The sequence below is a fragment of the Bos javanicus genome, chromosome 4 (genome assembly GCF_032452875.1).
Source record: "Bos javanicus breed banteng chromosome 4, ARS-OSU_banteng_1.0, whole genome shotgun sequence".
NCBI lineage: Eukaryota > Metazoa > Chordata > Mammalia > Artiodactyla > Bovidae > Bos > Bos javanicus.
The window spans coordinates 94,071,810-94,091,364 of record NC_083871.1 but is presented as its reverse complement, the minus strand read 5'-3'; the positions used below and the strand labels follow the sequence as shown (position 1 = coordinate 94,091,364).

Genomic DNA, 19,555 nt, shown 5'->3' with positions numbered 1-19,555 from the left:
GGCTTTGACATAGTCAAGAAAGCAGAAATAGATGTTTTACTGGAACTCTCTTGCTTTTTCCATGATCCAGAGGATGTTGGCAATTTGATCTCTGGTTCCTCTGCCTTTTCTAAAGCCAGCTTGAACATCTGGAAGTTGATGGTTCACATATTGCTGAAGCCTGGCTTGAAGAATTTTAAGGATCACTTTACTAGCGTGTGAGATGAGTGCAATTGTGTGGTAGTTTGAGCATTCTTTGGCATTGCCTTTCTTTGGGATTGGAATGAAAACTGACCTTTTCAGTTCTGTGGCCACTGCTGAGTTTTCCAAATTTGCTGGCATACTGAGTGCAACACTTTCATAGCATCATCTTTCATGATTTGACATAGCTCAACTGGAATTCCATCACCTCCACTAGCTTTGTTCATAGTAATGCTTCCTAAGGCCCACTTGACTTCACATTCCAGGATGTCTGGCTCTAGGTGAGTGGTCACACCATCGTGATTATCTGAGTTGTGAAGATCTCTTTGGTACAGTTCTTCTGTGTATTCTTGCCACCTCTTCTTAGTATCTTCTGCTTCTATTAGGTCCATACCATTTCTGTCCTTTACTGAGCCCATCTTTCCATGAAATGTTCCCTTGGTATCTCTAATCTTCTTGAAGAGATCTCTAGTCTTTCCTATTCTATTGTTTTCCTCTATTTCTTTGCAGTGATCGCTGAGGAAGGCTTTCTTATCTCTCCTTGCTATTCTTTGGAACTCTGCATTCAAATGGGTATATCTTTCCTTTTCTCCTTTGCTTTTCGCTTCTCTTCTTTTCACAGCTATTTGTAAGGCCTCCTCAGACAGCCATTTTGCTTTTTTGCATTTCTTTTCAATGGGGATGGTCTTGATCTCTGTCTCCTGTACAATGTCACGAACTTCCGTCCATAATTCATCAGGCACTCTGTCTATCAGATCTAGCCCCTTAAATCTATTTCTCACTTCCACTGTATAGTCATAAGGGATTTGATTTAGGTCATACCTGAATGGTCTAGTGGTTTTCTCCACTGTCTTTAATTTCAGTCTGAATTTGGCAATAAGGAGTTCATGATCTGAGCCACAGTCAGCTCCTGGTCTTGTTTTTGCTGACTGTATAGAGCTTCTCCATCTTTGGCTGCAAAGAATATAATCAATCTGATTTTGGTGTCGACCATCTAGTGATGTCCATGTGTAGAGTCTCCTCTTGTGTTGTTGGAAGAGGGTGTTTGCTATGACCAGTGCGTTCTCTTGGCAGAACTCTATTAGCCTTTGCCCTGATTCATTCTGTACTCCAAGGCCAAATTTGCTTGTTACTCCAGGTGTTTCTTGACTTCCTACTTTTGCATTCCAGTCCCCTAAAATGAAAAGGACATCTTTTTTGGGTCTTGCAGTTCTTCATAGAACTGTTCATAGTACCATTTCTTCATAGAACTTTTTCATAGTACCATTTCTTAAATAACAATTCTGTTTACAAAATCATTAATTCCTTCTACATGTTTACTTACTGTATATCTTTCTCAGATGAAGTTTCTTTTCTTTCTTGTATACATAGAAAAAAAATAAAGGCAATAAACATGCTTTGGAGCATCTGTTTAGATCATAATTTTTAAGGCTATTTAAAATTTGTTTTTAAATAGTTTGCAGATTAAGTTTTTCTCTTAAGTGTTTTTGTATACATATAAGTGATTGGCTTTGCTGTATAGCAGAAACTAACACCGGAGAAGGCAATGGCAACCCACTCCAGTACTCTTGCCTGGAAAATCCCATGGACGGAGGAACCTAGTGGGCTGCAGTCTGTGGGGTCACTGAGTCAGACACGACTGAGCAACTTCACTTTCACTTTTCACTTTCATGCACTGGAGAAGGAAATGGCAACCCACTCCAGTATTCTTGCCTGGAGAATCCCAGGGACGGGGTAGCCTGGTGGGCTGCCATCTATGGGGTCGCACAGAGTCGGACACGACTGAAGCAACTTAGCAGCAGCAGCAGCAGAAACTAACACAACATTGTAAAACTACTACAGTAAAAGGTATTTTTAAATTTCCATGTGGCTGAAAATTTCTGTCAATCTTTCTTATATTAACTTCTAAATTTTCTATTCTTTAATAAAAAATATGACCTGTGTAATTTTCTATCTTTACAATTTATTAAGATTTACTTTGGGACCTAATAATAACACAGAGTCAATTCTTATAATCCATTCATGTAATTTTTCAAATATGGTATATTCTCCCTTAGTATGGTATCAATGTTAAATATGTTAACCTTTTATATTAACCTTATTAATTCTATTCTTCAGATATCTATATTCTTATTTATACTTTTCTTCCTTGAGTGACAAAGATATTAAAGACTCCTACTACCACTGTGGTTTCTATTTTTTTTCCTCCCATTACTAATTTTTGATCTATATTCTTTGCTTTAATGTTGAGACATAAAAGGTTCATTATAAATTTATACTGCTTATCAATACTAAAGGACCTATGGTCCTCAGTTAAGACTCATTTGTCTTGAGAATTTGGCTTTGTCTGATATTAATGCTGTGATCCATGATTTATTTTTGTAGGGATTTGTCTGACATTTGCTTTGCTTATTGTTTTGCTTTTAAAATTTAAACATCCCAGTTCACCAGCCCCGAACATCCTGTATCATGCATCGATATTAAAAAAAAAAAAAGATGAAAGTAATATAAAAAAAAAAAAATTTAACAGCTTTATTGAAATATAATTAATATGCCGTACATATTAGCTTCCTATGGTTGCCACAAAGTATTACAAACTTGGTGGCTTCTATCAACAGAAATTCATTCTGTTAGTTTCATAGGCCCAAGTTGTTGGCAGGGCTGGTTGTTCTGGAAGCTCTAGGGGAGGTACCATTTTCTCATCCTGCCTAGCTGCTGTTGAGCACATACTGCTTTGCTTCTGACCTGTTCCTTGCACCCAACCTCTTGCTTCCGCTGACACATCTCCACCTTCTGTATCAATCTCCTTTTGGCTCCCTCTTACATAAAGACACTGTGATTAGATTTAGGGCCTACCTGGATAATCCAGGGTGATCTGGATTATCTCAAAAATCTTTAACTTAACCACACCTGCAAAATCTTTTATGTCATATAAAGATTTGGATCTGTGTATCTTTGGGGGCCATTCATTATTCAACCTACCATACAATACCATACAATTCACCCATTTGAAGTGTATAATTTACTCTTTTAAATATTTGCACGGTCACGTAAGCATCATTATAATCTATCCCCCATGAAAGAAACTCCAAACTCACTAGCTGTCACTTTCTATTCCTCCATTCCCCCCCCCTTTCAAATCTGGCAACCACTAACCTACTTTCTGTCTCTTGAGATTTGACTACTCCAGATACTGCCCATAAGTGAAATCATACACTGTGTGGCCTTTTATGAATGGATTCTTCCACTTAGCACAATGCTTTCAAGGTTCATCCATATTGTAACATTTATCAGTACTTCATTCCTTTTCATTGCTAAGTAATACTATACTGGATGGATAATACAACTTTTTTTATCCATTCATCAGCAGATGAACATTTGGGTTATTTCCACTTTGTGGCTATTATGAATAATGCTTCTACAAATATAGTGCACTGGTTTTTATATATAAGTTTTGTTGCTATGAACACTGTATGTATAAGCTTTATTCTCAGCTCTTTTGTGTAAATGTAGGAGTAGAATTGTTGGGTTATATAGTAACTGTTCTTTTGATATTTTGAGAAATTACCAAATTGTTTTCCAAATCAGCTGCATCATTTTACATCTCTAACTGCAATGTATGGGGGTTCCAATTTCTTCACATCCCCATCAACATTTATTATTGTCCATCTTTTAAATTATATTCATCATAGTGGGCATGAAGTATCTCTCTGTAGTTCTGCTTTTCATTTCCCTAATGATTAAGTTATTTATCAAGTGCTCATGTGCTTGCTGGTCATTTCTATATTTTCTTTGGAAAAATATTTATACAGATTCTTTGCCATTTTAAATTCTGTTAATTGTCTTTTTTCTGTTTTTGGCCATGCTGCACGGCTTGCCGGGTCATCGTTTCCTGACCAGAGACTGAACCTATGCCTGCTGCAGTATAAGCACGAAGTCCTCTCCACTGAACACCAGGGCATTCCTGGATTAACTGTCTTGTCACTGCTGAGTTATAAGGGTTCCTTATATATTCTGGATACAAATTTCTATCAGATATATTTTGCCAATATTTTTTTCTTTCCCATTCTGTAGACTGTCTTTTCACTTTCTTGATGGTATCATTTGCAGCTACTTTAAACACTTGTGAGTCACTGTAAGTATGTCACATAAATTGAATAGAATTGGGTTTTGATGTGGATTGTTTCTGCTCCAATCTAAAATAAAATCTTTAACAATAATATAATTATAATATTTATATTATGGTTTATAACAGAATTAACTGGTTTCACTTCTATTACTTTGTTAGTCAGGTATAATTTTGAACTAGAAAGCCATCTACCACACTCCTCTCAGGAAAGGTCTTAATATGCGTCCTATTCTAGGGACTCAGGAATCTGAGGAAAAACTCAAACTCAAAAATGTTTAGAAAGAATCACAACATCTGTATATGGGGAAAAAAATACAATAAACAAAATCTCAACTGATTACTAATTCTGAACTCTTGAAATATCTATGTTCAGTATGGGGGAAAATCTAATAAATTCATTTTAAGCTCAGAAATTTTATCCTAGTAAAAATAAAATGCAATTTAATTCTGGACAGATCATTATTCTATTAATGATTTAAAGTTACTTTATCCAAAGAAAGAACAATTCACATAGTAAAAGTATCCAAGAGTAAAATATTATTTTTATAAAGTTAGCTATAGATAGGGATATAATCAAAATATTCAACTATATTTCAACACTGAAGGATTAAATCAATTATTTGAAGAAATAAAAAGGATTTAAAATACGCAATTCAGATATCAGTGATCAGTAAAATGCCTCAGGAAGTTCACATCTTGAGAAAATACCATTTTGTTTCAGCAATTTTCCTACAAAATCTTGCACTGGTTTCTTAAGGAATACAATATCATTTTTTCCCATTGCATCTGATGAGGTAAAATAGCTTGCTATGAAAAGGAGAAACAGAAACGATCCATTTTACTTTGATCTGCATAAAGGAGTTTGAAAACCAGTCTCAATTCCCACCCCTGGATGAAGGGAAGATAAAATAACTATTGTGCTAGACAAAGGATCAAAAGAATGCGAACAACAACTCACAGAAAGCAAAGGGTATCTGAGAACACACACAGTTTTCTTACCACATTCTCCAAAGGAGCTGCACCGAACACTTTAAAGACAGGGTTGGGTTTGGAGGGAGAGATACAAAGGACAATGGCTTGCTGTCCCACTCGAGTAGTATATTCATCTAGTGTGGCTCGAAGTTTCCTGAATTAGAGAACGAAAAGACAGAAATTATGTGACACAGACACAAGATTTCCTTTGACTTGAGACAATTTATTCTAATTAGGTATGTCTTCTTTTACCTGAATTGTGAAAAGGGTGTGTGTGAGGTTTAATATCCTGTTCAGCAGAAATACGTACATCCCTTTGTCCTGAAGACCCGTGACTAGCCCACTGACATGAGAGTCTACCCCAGGACACAGCCATGACACAATGTTGAATACAGACAGTATCATACTTCCTGATCTCAGCACCAAAAGTGTGCTGCTTATAATAATAAAGATTAATACTGAGATGTCCTCCTATAGACTTTACTATATCATCTCCATGCTTACTGAAGGGGCCTAAAATGAACTGCTTCTGATTTCTTTGACTGATATAATCATTGTTTATGTCTTGCTCCGATGCTCAGTCACGTCCAACTCTTTGCGACCCTATGGACTATAGCCTACCAGGCTCCTCAGTCCATGGGATTCTCTCAGCAAGAAAACTGGAGTGGGGTGCCATTTCCTCCTTCAGGCAATCTCCCTGACCCAGGGATTGAACCTGCATCTCTTGCGTCTCCTGCATTAGGAGGCTGATTCTTTACCACTGAGCACCTGGGAAGCCTATTTATATCTTACTACTTCAAAATGTTGTCATTTCCAGATTTTCACTGTGATATAAACAATAATTCTTAGTCCTGAAGTATTTTACAAATGAGGATGGAGTAAAAGAGCTTTTTCAAATACATCAGCACTGTATTAAACAGAAACACTGTCCTCTCCTGGAAGTTATGGGAGATTATTTTAAAGTTCTACATTCCATAATTCTTCTGTGAACACAGTCTACCCTGTCAAGGGACTGGTGAGTCATGTCATTTCAAATGAAGCAAAGCCAACAAATCACAAGAAAGTTTTCCATCTTTCTCCAAAAGCACTGTCTATGCCCCTTTTTTATAGATGGCTCTATAAAAAATATATTCAATTCCTCCTGCCTGTACTATCATTAAAGGTAGTAAGATTTATCATTAAAGGAAAGGAAATTTTTTTGCCCATCTAGTGGTATATAACCTCTGTGTTAAAAACTACCATTAAGTATTTTCTGGATTTTCCCTTCAGTTTCTTATAATTTTACATTCTTAATATAGACTATATTTTCTAACTTTTGTCCCCATATCATTTACAAGTGCTGGTACTCCATTTGGATTCAACATTCCAATAAACATCTTAACAATTTGGATATATAAAATACTACAAGAAGAAACTACTGAAACATTTTATAGACTAAATTTTTTATTATACATGAATGCATGTTGAGCAGCCTGTCAAAATATGAAGTCCTCCGTGAAACGCAGATGTGTAATAATCTTTCTTTGCAACCTACAAACTCTTCAGAAGAAATAAAAACAAGTGGAGGAAGTGATAGTAAAGTCGCTCAGTCATGTCCAACTCTTTGTGACCACATGGACTGTAGCCTACCAGGCTTCTTCATCCATGGGATTTTCCAGGCAAGAGTACTGGAGTGGATTGCCATTTCCTCCTCCAAGGGATCTTCCCAACCCAGGGATTGAACCTAAGTCTCCCGGTCTGCAGGCAGATGCTTTACCATCTGAGCCACCAGGGAAGCCAAGTAAAGGACCACATAGCAAACAAGAAATCCAGTGGCATTCCTTGAAACAATGATAAGAAAACACATTCACTGTCTCCAATTCCTCTCTTCCCATTCTCTCTTGAAGACCCTTTAATCCTTTCATCCTTACTGCTCCTCTGAAAACACATTATCAAGTTCAATCATGATCTCCATGTTGCTAAATTTAATGGTCAATTTGCATCTTAGTCAACCTGTCAGCACCATCTGATAGTGCTGATCACAAGTCCTCCTTCTTGAAACAATTTTTGCACTTGGTTTCCAAGACACCATTCTCCTGGTTTCCTCCTGACTCACTGGTCACTTCTTAGACTCTTTGATAGTTCCTTTCCTTTCTTTAACCCCTTCAGTGCACACTCATTCCCTCAGTTCAGTTCAGTTGCTCAGTTGTGTCCGACTCTTTGCAACCCCATGAATCTCAGCACACCAGGCCTCCCTGTCCATCACCAACTCCTGGAGTTCATTCAAATTCATGTCCATCAAGTCGGTGATGCCATCCAACCTTCTCATCCTCTGTCGTCCCCTTTTCCTCCTGCCCCTAATCCCTCCCAGCATCAGGGTCTTTTCCAATGAGTCAACTCTTCGCACGAGGTGGCCAAAGTATTGGAGTTTCAGCTTTAGTATCAGTCCTTCCAATGAACACCCAGGACTGATCTCCTTTAGGATGGACTGGTTGGATCTCCTTGCAGTCCAAGGGACTCTCAAGAGTCTTCTCCAACACTACAGTTCAAAAGCATCAATTCTTCGGTGCTCAGCTTTCTTCACAGTCGAACTCTCACATCCATACATGACCACTGGAAAAACCATAGCCTTGACTAGATGGACTTTTGTTGGCAAAGTGATGTCTCTGCTTTTCAATATGCTATCTAGGTTGGTCATAACTTTTCTTCCAAGGAGTAAGCATCTTTTAATTTCATGGCTGCAATCACCATCTGCAGTGATTTTGGAGCCCCAAAAAATAAAGTCTGACACTATTTCCACTGTTTCCCCATCTATTTCCCATGAAGTGATGGGACCAGATGCCATGATCTTCGTTTTCTGAATGTTGAGCTTTAAGCCAACTTTTTCACTCTCCTCTTTCACTTTCATCAAGAGGCTTTTTAGTTCCTCTTCACTTTCTGCCATAAGGGTGGTGGCACCTGCTATCTGAGGTTATTGATATTTCTCCTGGCAATCTTGATTCCAGCTTGTGCTTCTTCCAGTCCAGCATTTCTCATGATGTACTCTGCATATAAGTTAAATAAGCAGAGTGACAACATTCAGCCTTGATATACTCTTTTTCCTATTTGGAACCAGTCTGATGTTCCATGTTCAGTTCTAAATGTTGTTTCCTGAGCTGCATATAGGTTTCTCATGAGGCTCCCTTAAAAGAAATGGAGTAGCCATCATGGTCAACAAAAGAGTCTGAAATGCAGTACTTGGATGCAATCTCAAAAATGACAGAATGATCTCTGTTCATTTCCAAGGCAAACCATTCAATACCACGGTAATCCAAGCCTATGGTCCAACCAGTAACACTGAAGAAGCTGAAGTTGAATGGTCCTATGAAGACCTATAAGACCTAGAACTAACACCCAAAAAAGATGTCCTTTTCATTATAGGGGACTGGAATGCAAAAGTAGGAAGTCAAGAAACACCTGGAGTAACAAGCAAATTTGGCTTTGGAGTACGGAATGAAGCAGGGCAAAGGCTAATAGAGTTTTGCCAAGAGAACGCACTGGTCATAGCAAACACCCTCTTTCAACAACACAAGAGAAGACTCTACACGTGGACATCACCAGATGGTCAACACCGAAATCAGAATGATTATATTCTTTGCAGCCAAAGATGGAGAAGCTCTATACAGTCAGCAAAAACAAGACCAGGAGCTGACTGTGACTCAGATCATGAACTCCTTATTGCCAAATTCAGACTGAAATTAAAGACAGTGGAGAAAACCACTAGACCATTCAGGTATGACCTAAATCAAATCCTTTATGATTATACAGTGGAAGCGAGAAATAGATTTAAGGGACTAGATCTGATAGACAGAGTGCCTGATGAATTATGGACGGAAGTTCGTGACATTGTACAGGAGACAGAGATCAAGACCATCCCCATGGAAAAGAAATGCAAAAAGCAAAATGGCTGTCTGAGGAGGCCTTACAAATAGCTGTGAAAAGAAGAGAAGCGAAAAGCAAAGGAGAAAAGGAAAGATATACCCATTTGAATGCAGAGTTCCAAAGAATAGAAAGGAGAGGTAAGAAAGCCTTCCTCAGTGATCAGTGCAAAGAAATAGGGGAAAACAACAGAATGGGAAAGACTAGAGATCTTGTCAAAAAAATTAAAGATACCAAGGGAACATTTCATGGAAAGATGGGCTCAATAAAGGAAAGAAATGGTATGGACCTAACAGAAGCAGAAGATATTAAGAAGAGGTGTCAACAATACTTACAAGAACTGTACAAAAAAGAGCTTCATGACCCAGACAATCACGATGGTGTGATCACTCACCTAGAGCCAGACATCCTGGAATGTGAAGTCAAGTGGGCCTTAGAAAGCATCACTATGAACAAAGTTAGTGGAGGTGATGGAATTCCAGTTGAGCTATTTCAAATAGTGAAAAATGATGCTATGAAAGTGCTGCACTCAGTATGCCAGCAAATTTGGAAAACTCAGCAGTGGCCACAGGACTGGAAAAGGTCAGTTTTCATTCCAAGCCCAAAGAAAGGCAATCTGAAAGATGCTCCAACTACCGCACAATTGCACTCATGTCACACGCTAGCAAAGTACTTCTCAAAAATTCTCCAAGCCAGGCTTCAGCAATACGTGAACTGTGAATTTCCAGATGTTCAAGCTGGTTTTAGAAGAGGCAGAGGAACCAGAGATCAAATTGCCAGCATCCACTGGATCATCGAAAAAGCAAGAGAGTTCCAGAAAAACATCTATTTCCGCTTTCTTGACTATGTCAAAGCCTTTGACTGTGTGGATCACTCATTCCTAGTCTGCTTCAAATGCTATGTATGTGCTTCTATCTTCAGCCTTGCTTTCATTCTTGTACCTTCAGTCTATTCTCAACACAGTAGCCTGAGTGATACTTTTAAAATATAAGTTAGATTATATCATTGTTTTAATCAAAAGTCTTCATTGACTTCCTATGTCACTTAGAGTAAGAGTCAAAGCCCTTAGACTGGTCCAGAAGACGCCATGGCGTGGCTTTCCACTACTATTATGACCACACCTCTTCTCATTCTTTCTCTAGCTGCTCCTCAAACATACCTAAGACATGCCTTCCCACTTCAGAACCTTTGCTTTTACTACCCATCAGCCCCAAAAGTTCTTCCTGTAGATATCAACATGGTTTCCCTTAAAATTACTTCAGGTCTCTGTTCAAAGGTTGCCTTAACAAAGATCATTTCTATAGAAAAATAAAAACTACCATATCCCTCCCAATCCTCTAACCTTTCTATTTTATTTTGCCTTTTTTTTTTTTTTTTACTTTTCATCATCTGATGTATCATATATTTCTTATTCCCTCCACTAGAATATAAGCTCTTTAATTTATCTTGTTAGCTGTTAGGTTCCCAAGGCCCAGAACAATACCTGGCACATGGCAGGCATATATTAATAAATTTTCTCTGAATGAAATAATATAATTCTATACATCTATACAGGGAAGTTAGGGCTTCCCTGGTGGCTCAGTGGTAAAGCATCTTCCAATGCAGGAGACATGGGTTCAATTCCTGGGTCAGGAAGATACGCTAGAGAAGGAAATGGCAACCTACTCCAGTATTCCCGCCTAAGGAAATCCCATGGACAGAAGAGCCTGGTGGGCTGCAGATTACGGAGTCACAAAAGAGGCTAATAAGACCCAGCAACTAAACAACAACATACATCTGTTAATCATAGTTACAGTTTCATTTATTTTTGTTTAGAGTACTTTAAAGTCTAATTCTGTCATGAAAGAATTTAATTTGGTATCCCTTGATGAAGGGCTTCCCTGGTAGCTCAGCTTGTGAAGAACCTGCCTGCCGGGTTCAATTCCTGGGTTGGGAGGATCCCCTGGAGAAGGGGTAGGCTATCCTTTCCAGTATTCTTAGGCTTCCCCGGTGGCTAATACAGTAAAGAATCCACCTGCAATGTGAGAGACCTGGGTTTGATCCCGGGTTGGAAAGAGCCCCTGGAGGAGGGCATGGCAACCCACTCCAGTGTTTTTGCCTGGACAATCCCCATGGACAGAGGAGCCTGGTGGGCTACGGTCCATGGAGTCACAAAGTCGGACATGACTGAGCGACTAAGCACAGCACACCACATCCCCTGATGAACCTAATAAGGTATATTCTGTCATCCATACCATAAAGTATTTGAGGAACAGCAACAATATGGATAAGGAAGCCCTCACCTAAGCAAACGTGTTTGCTGTCTCTTCCGGATAGATGGATTAGATTCAAACACATGAGGACGTTTCCGTTTCTTTCCTGTTGCCACAGCAGCAGCAGCAGCCATTCCCACAGGACCTGAAACAATAACATATGTGCTGAGACCAGGCAGAGTCTGTTAACTGCACCAAGCAGAAAACAATTAGATGTACAAAAAAGTAGCATTTATTTCCTAGTATATTATCAATAAGTATAGAATATTACTGATAACCATCAATATACTTCACTCCTATTCAACATGGATCATATTTTAATTTACCATTAAAACTTACAATGAAGATTTTTAAAAAGTTAATGACTTACACCTCCCCACCACATACTAGCTTGAATTTTATATAATGTTTTTTGTTTTATCAGCATATCCATACTGTTAAGGCAATATTCTCAAAGGTGCTAGATGAAATAGCACCATTGAGAGGAAGAGCTTGCCAAGACAAAAAAAGTTACAGATTTCAAATTTCATTTCCATTCCTGGGCCCCTCTTTCCGTTACAAGGCACTGACAAGTTAGAAAGTCAGAGATAATCACTCATATTTGGAACCCCAACCCTACCACCACCACCACATATTAAGAGGACTATCTAGAAGAATACCGTCTTAAGTGGAAAATTTTTTGTTATATATCTGAGAATTATGCCCTAAGTGGAACTGTTAACCACAAGGTCATGTTGATGAAAGCATCCCGGAAGGAAAGTAATAAAAACTGTCGTACTCTAAGGGGAAAATGTTAATAAGATTTGGTCTGGTTTGCCCTGAAACTAATGACTAAAACAAAGGGTAGGCCTTAAGGAATTATTAGTCTCTGATTCACCCAATCTCAACATATCAGTGGCATTCCTTTTATTTTTTAAAACAGACAAACCATCTTTATTTGTGAACCCCCTAAAAGGTTTAAGTGAAAATCAGGTTTAAGTGCTCACATTTATCCTGGCATATTATGTTCTATAAATGGCTCAATTACAATAGGCCTCCCTGAAAATCTAGATGAGCCTCTCTACATGTTATTTAGTAGTATACTCAGTCTGACTTAAATAAAACCTCTCTAAAGAAGACTCTTGAGAGTCCCTTGGACTGCAAGGAGATCCAACCAGTCCATTCTAAAGGAGATCAGTCCTGGGTGTTCATTGGAAGGACTGATGCTAAAGCTGAAACTCCAGTACTTTGGCCACCTCATGTGAAGAGTTGACTCACTGGAAAAGACCCTGATGCTGGGAGGGATTGAGGGCAGGAGGAGAAGGGGACGACAGAGGATGAGATGGCTGGATGGCATCACCGACTCGATGGACTTGAGTTTGGGTGAACTCCGGGAGTTGGTGATGGACAGGGAGGCCTGGCATGCTGCAATTCATGGGGTCGCAAAGAGTCGGACACGACTGAGCGACTGAACTGAACTCAAAGAGCCCCAAAATAAGCAAGAAATAAGGTAATGCCTTTTACCTTCCTTTCCATTATAAACAAACAGCTGGTAGAAGAAAAAATATTACTGATGCATTTTTTTCTAACATTTAATTGTTTAAACTGTGGTAATGACACAACATATGAGATCCACCGTCTCAACAATCTTTAAGTCTGTTAACTACAGACAAAATGTTGTAGAGCAGATCTCTAGAACTATTCATCTTGACTGAAGATGACTGAAACTTTATGTTCTTTAATGGCAACTCCCCATTTCCACACCCCAGCCCTGGCCAACCCCATTCTACTATATGCAGAGGAGAATAAGAGTTTGAATATGATACTTCATGTAAGTAAATCATGCAGTACCTGTCCTTTTAACCTGGTATATGTTACTTAACATAATGCCCTCAAGGTTCATCCATGTTGTCATATATGGTAGGATTTCCTCCTTTTTAAAAAAAAAAAAAAAAAAAAGCTAAATAATATTCCATACATACATACCACATTTTCTTTATCTATTCATCTGGAGAAGGGACTGACAACCCACTCCAGTGTTCTTGCCTGGAGAATTCTATGGACAGGGAAGCCTGTTGGGCTACAGTCCATGGGGTCACAAAGAGTCACACATGACTGAGTGACTAACACACATTCATCTGTCAATGGAAATTTAGATTGTTTCCACATCTTGACTACTGTGAATAATGCTTCAGTGAACACAGCAGTGCCAATACCTCCATGAGATCCTGATGTCAATTCTTTTGAATAAACATCCATAGGAAGAACTGGATCATATGGTAATTGTATCTTTAATTTTGGGGGAGGACTTTCATACTGTTTTTCATAGGGGCTGTATCATTTTACATTTCTACCAACAACATATAAGGGTTCCCATTTCTCCATATCCATGCCAACACTTATTTTTTTGTTTTCTGGTAACAGCCATGTTAACAGGCGTGAGGCAGTATCTCATCATGGTTTTGATTTGCATTTCCCTGATGATTAGTGATGCTGAGCATCTTTTCATACACTTATTGACCATTTGTATGCCTTCTTTAGGAAGATGTCTACTCAAGTCTTTTGTCCATTTTTTAATCAGGTTGCCATTATGTTACTGAGTTGTGTGAGTCCAACATTTTTATTATTATTATTATATTAGAAGTTTCAAATATATTTTTTAAAAACTTTAAAATACATAGCAAAGTTGAAAGAATTTTATAGTGAACATCCACCTATCTACCAACTAGATTCTACTAATATTTTACTATATGTATCTATCCACCTTCCTACCCATTCATCAACCCATGTTGGGTTTTTTTAAATACATTTCAAAGTAAACTACAGTATGATCCCACTATATACTTCAGTAGAAGTATCATTAGCTAGAGTTCAATATTTGTAAGTTTTTTCTTTTGAGATGAAATCTACATATAACAAAATGTACAAATCATTCAATAAATTTTTTTAAAAACATACAACTATGAAACCCAAACCCCTACTAAGATATGTAACATCATCACTACAAATAGTTCTCTCCTGTACCTTCCCATCAGTTCTTCTCTGTACTTCCCACCATAAGGACACAATTCTTGTTTGTTTCACCCTACATTAATTTTGCCTATTCTGCTGTTGCTGCTGCTGCTAAGTCGCTTCAGTCGTGTCTGACTCTGTGCGACCCCATAGACGGCAGCCCACCAGGCTCCACCGTCCCTGGGATTCTCCAGGCAAGAACACTGAAGTGGGTCGCCATTTCCTTCTCCAATGAATGAAAGTGAAAAGTGAAAGTGAAATTGCTCAGTCGTGTCTGACTCTTTGTGACCCCATGGACTGCAGCACATCAGACCTCCCTGTCGATCACCAACTCCCGGAGTTTGCTCAAATTCATGTCCATATTTATATAAAAATAAATAATATTTATTCATTCTAAATTTTATTTATTTTTAAATACCTTTTTATATGAATGTTTATTTTGAAATGTTTAACTTAATAAATCCTATCAAGAACAACCTATTCCCTGTTTCCTAGGAAATAAACCCTATTTATTTATTTATCTGGCTGCACCAGGTCTTGGTTGCAGCACATTCGATCTTTGTTGTGGTGGCATGCAAACTCTTAGTTGTAGCATGTGGGATCTAGTTCCCTGACCAGAGATCAAATCTGGGTCCCCAGGACTGGGAGGGCAGAGCTTTAGCCTCTGGACCAACAGGGAAGACCTGATTCTAAAATTTAAATGGAAATGCAAAGGGCTAAAAACAGCCAAAGCAATTTCTGAAGATTTTAAAAAGGAAGCAGGGGCACTCATCGTACCAAGTACCAATAGTTACTATAAGGCTACAATCCCTTATGACAGTGTAGACCTGACTGAAAAGATAAGACAAATAAATCAATATAACTTACTCGAGAGTTCACAAACACCTTGCTGTGTCAAAAGACAGAGGTGGGAAAAGGATGGATGATTAAAGATCTGGTGTCGGAGCAACTGACTGTCTGCATGCAAAAATAGTCAAAGTAGATCGATATATCATACTATACAAGAAAATAAATTCCAGGTAGCTTAAAGGCTTAAATGTTAAACAAAAACATCAATAAAATAACAACAAACTATGTAACTTCTACAATAAACTACTGGAAAGTATTTACAAACACAGGGTTAAGAAGAACTGCTTAAACAAAACTCCAAAAGGATAAAACACCAGTAACTGCACAATGATATAAATCCAAACCGCTATGAACAAAAAGAAATAACAAAAAATTGGGTGGGGAGTGGACAACTAAGAGAAGAAGATAATTACAATAAATATTCACCAAGAAAAGATTAGTGCTAAGAAAAAATCAGTAACTCAAAAAAAAAACTGGGAAAATGGACAAAGGAAAATATGCAAAATAAGAATAGTCAATAAAGTTCTGAGATAATACTCTATCTTATTTTCCTGCACTGGCTGGAATCTCTTGCTCAAACAAGCATATTAAACCAACACTGAGATACTATTTCATACCCATCAGACTGGCAAAAATAAAAACAATTGACAATACCAAACGTGGCGAGGATGAGAAGCAAAAGGCGCTTGAGTACACTGCTGGTGGGAATGCAAACAAATAAAAGTATTTGGAAAGACATTTGGGATACCCAGTAAAGTTGAAAATGTGCCTATCTTTGCCCTCCTGAGTATACCCTGAAGCAGCGTTTTTCAAACTATGAGTAGTTTTTTCTTTGTTTTAATAACATGGAATAAAGTGAAAGATATCAGAACATATCAAAGAGTGTGTTACTTGCAGTAGAAGTTAAGTATCACTTCATGAGAAATTGTTATTTCAATTATATGTGCGTATTTATTCTAGATCACAATGTATTACTGTGGCACACTGTCAAAAGAAGTTTGAAAACCAAAGCCAAGAGCTCTCTCTCAATATGTACAAGAAAACATACAAAATAATTTTTATTTGTAGCAACTGTAAATAGTAAAAGATTATAGACAACCTAAGTGTTCTCCCAATATATGACACATTCAGATAATGAATGGATACTAAATAAGTTAAAATGAAAATTATCCAGCCATATTATCAACATAAATAAATCTCAGAAAAATAATACTGCATGAAATAAACACTTTTAGACAAACAATACCAGAGTGATACCATTTATATATAATTTAAAACATGCAAGTGAAAGTGAAGGTCACTCAGTCTGACTCTTTGTGACCCCATGGACCATACAGTCCATGGAATTCTCCAGGCCAGAATACTGGAGTGGGTATCCCTTCTCCAGGGGAATCTTCCTGACCCAGGGATCGAACCCAGGTCTCCCGCATTGCAGGCAGATTTTTTACCAGCAGAGCCTCAAGGGAAGCCAAAAACATGCAAAAACAATGCTAAATATTGTTTACTGATACACACAAAAAAATATGAAAGAAATTCAAGAGAATGATGACGATCAAATTCAGAATAGTGGTTACTTCAGCAGAGGGAGACAAGGAAACAGGAATAGAAAAAGAGGGTAACCAGCTACCCTTCCCTCTCCATTTAAAGTTCATTATATTCCTCAGAGAACTCAGTGGTTTTGAAATTATTTAACTTGGTTATATGTACCCTTCTTCCTATCACTGGTCTGTAAGGTCCTTTAGGATCAAGTTCTTGCCTGTCTTGTTTATAGTGTCTATGTATACTAATATAAAGTATGTAATAATTTCTCAATCACTGTTGAATGATTAAATCATTTCTATCAGTTGGGCCTCAGTTTCCACATCTGCCACATAAGAGGGTTAAAGTTCTTTGCTAATCTTAACACTATGACAATGCAGTACTGTATTATAGCAAAACTATGTCTCAAAAACACCTTCCTTCCTAGGAAAGAAGTTGACTTTGATTCATTATGTTAGGATGCCCTCTTCTGGGAAGTATAAAAATTTCAAAATATATCTCACAAACATGTTTTATGTATTTTGCCACTAAATCTTATTTTTAAATTCACTATTTCAGAAAAATACAGTGGATAACAACAGACAGCAAAAGTTTATTTTCATTGTAGCTGTCTTCTTTCACTTAAATACAGCATATACATTTTAAAAAAATGTAGTACTTTGGCTATTTCTAATCATTGATTTCTTGTCCATCTTTTCCTAAGTATCTTCAAAAGCAGTGTTTCTTATACAATATTAGATCCATCCAGATATGGTCTACATGGAGCTTTCCACATAGTGCTAAATATACAGTGTAAACTGTAAAGAGAATGATACAAAATATCACCCAGCTTTAAGTCATTTAGGGGCCCAGAAAATCTCAAAACCTTAAACTGGATTAAGATCATCCAGGATTGCTAGTGCCCAGGCACTGGCAGAAGCAAACAAAAATCCTCGCTAGAAGACAATAATATTATTCTAGATCCCAAATTATTCTAAAAATAGTTTCCTAAACACACACACATCTAGCATTCATCCAAATAGAACCAGAACATGAGGAGAAAAACCAACATAAAGCAAGCTGGATATAAGAGGGAAAATTAATATTAAGTATGTATGAAACAAAAATAATAGCACAAGTACATCTAACTTCTAAACTAACAAGAAAAAAATGAAAAAATAAAAAACAAAAACACCTTTTAATCACTCCAAAAAAAAATCGAAAGGAAAGTAAACAGGACAATGAGAAAGCATATAGTAAACATGATAAATTTAAACCCAAATATATCAGTGATTACATTTAACGTAAATCGACTAAATGAGTTAAAAGTAGGGCTTCCTTGGTGGCTAAGATGGTAAAGAATCTGCCTCCAATGCAAGAGACCCGGGTTGGATCCCTAGATGGGGAAGATCCCCTGGAGAAGGAAATGAAAACCCACTCCAGTATTCTTACCTGGGAAATCCCACGGACAGAATAGCCTGGTGGGCTACAGTCCAAGGGGTCACAAAGAGTCGCATATGACTGAGCTGTTGAGTTAAAAGTAAAGAGTACTGGAATGGATGAAAAGGCAAAACCAAAGTTCATGTCACTATATATGACATGTTCATGTTCATGTTACAGTATATGAGTCTAGAACCTAAGTACATGGATCTAAGTATATATGTCACAAGTATATAAGTCTAGAACCTAAGTCTCAGTGTAATACAGGTACAAGTTGAAAATGCAAGGCTTTTCACACAAGAACCTAAAATGCAAGGCTTTTCACACAAGAACCTAAAATGCAAGGCTTTTCACACAAGAACCAAAGTATATATGTCACAGTATATGAGTCTGGAACCTAAGTCTCAGTGTAATACAGGTACAAGTTGAAAATACAAGGCTTTAAAAAAATCATGAAGATACGATATGAAGATATCTGAATGCCTGTATCCTTGGCTCTTTCAGATAAGCACAGTACCAGAGTTAAGCCAAAAATGAAGAGATTCCAATCCAAACATTACCTGCAGCAGCCAGATGGGCTGTTACCTCATCAGCCGCTGTGGAGTTAAGTATGTCTGAATCGTCATACGAGGTGTCCTCAGGAGAAGAGGGTGAGTCTTCATCAGCACTCAACATACTGTGTTCGGTGTAGGTGGCCACATGGACCTGCTGAACTTGTTGGGCCACTGCGTGAGCTTCTATGGTAGCCATGTGCTCAGTTTGGGTCACTCCGTGTTCCTCCATGAAGATCCACTATTGGAAAAAAAGGTAAAGAACAGGATTCAGTATGTAATACAGGTTAATACTTAAACTAAGAAATACTTTCCTCAAGGGAAGAGGAACTTCGACAAGCCTTTCATTTTACTATATACCTCACCACACCAAATCATAGGAAATGGGCAGCATCATTACCGTATGACATAAAAATGGTAGAACATTTTCCTTGCATGAAACTATTCTGATGGAAATTCACTGCGTTAATTTTATATTTAAAGTCACAAAACAATAAATATCTTTGGTATTATCCATAATGATAAAAAAGATATTTAAAAGGTCCTGGTGACTTGCATTTGACACTGTGCACATAAAAACGGTAAGTAAAGTACTTAACAGTTCCTTTGTAATTTAAACACATATAGGAGCTAAACATTTTTTTCCCAAACTGTGATCATTCAAATTGGTTTTTCTGCTTGTAACACTGTGTTTCTTATACACCCTGAAATGACACAGTAACAGGACTAAGGTATGCTCTCCTACAGACAGCACTTAACGCTCTGTTCTCTCTTCC

At 37.7% G+C, this 19,555-nt stretch overlaps 1 protein-coding gene across 7 annotated transcripts in view; it reads right to left on the bottom strand.

Annotated features, from left to right (window-relative positions):
- Positions 1 to 19,555, bottom strand: part of NRF1 (nuclear respiratory factor 1) — a 130,788-nt gene that overhangs the window by 66,537 nt on the left and 44,696 nt on the right. For 6 of the 7 annotated variants that reach the window (XM_061414686.1, XM_061414685.1, XM_061414689.1 and 3 more), the window contains 3 exons: positions 18,789 to 19,020; positions 11,461 to 11,575; positions 5,309 to 5,435 (listed from right to left, as the gene is read on the bottom strand). In XM_061414686.1, the coding sequence (XP_061270670.1) occupies positions 5,309 to 5,435; positions 11,461 to 11,575; positions 18,789 to 19,011 (465 nt within the window). In that variant the 5' untranslated portion in view covers positions 19,012 to 19,020. Of the gene's footprint in view, positions 1 to 5,308; positions 5,436 to 11,460; positions 11,576 to 13,260; positions 14,661 to 18,788; positions 19,021 to 19,555 lie in introns of those variants that run through there. The other variant, XM_061414691.1, reaches the window with a different exon arrangement.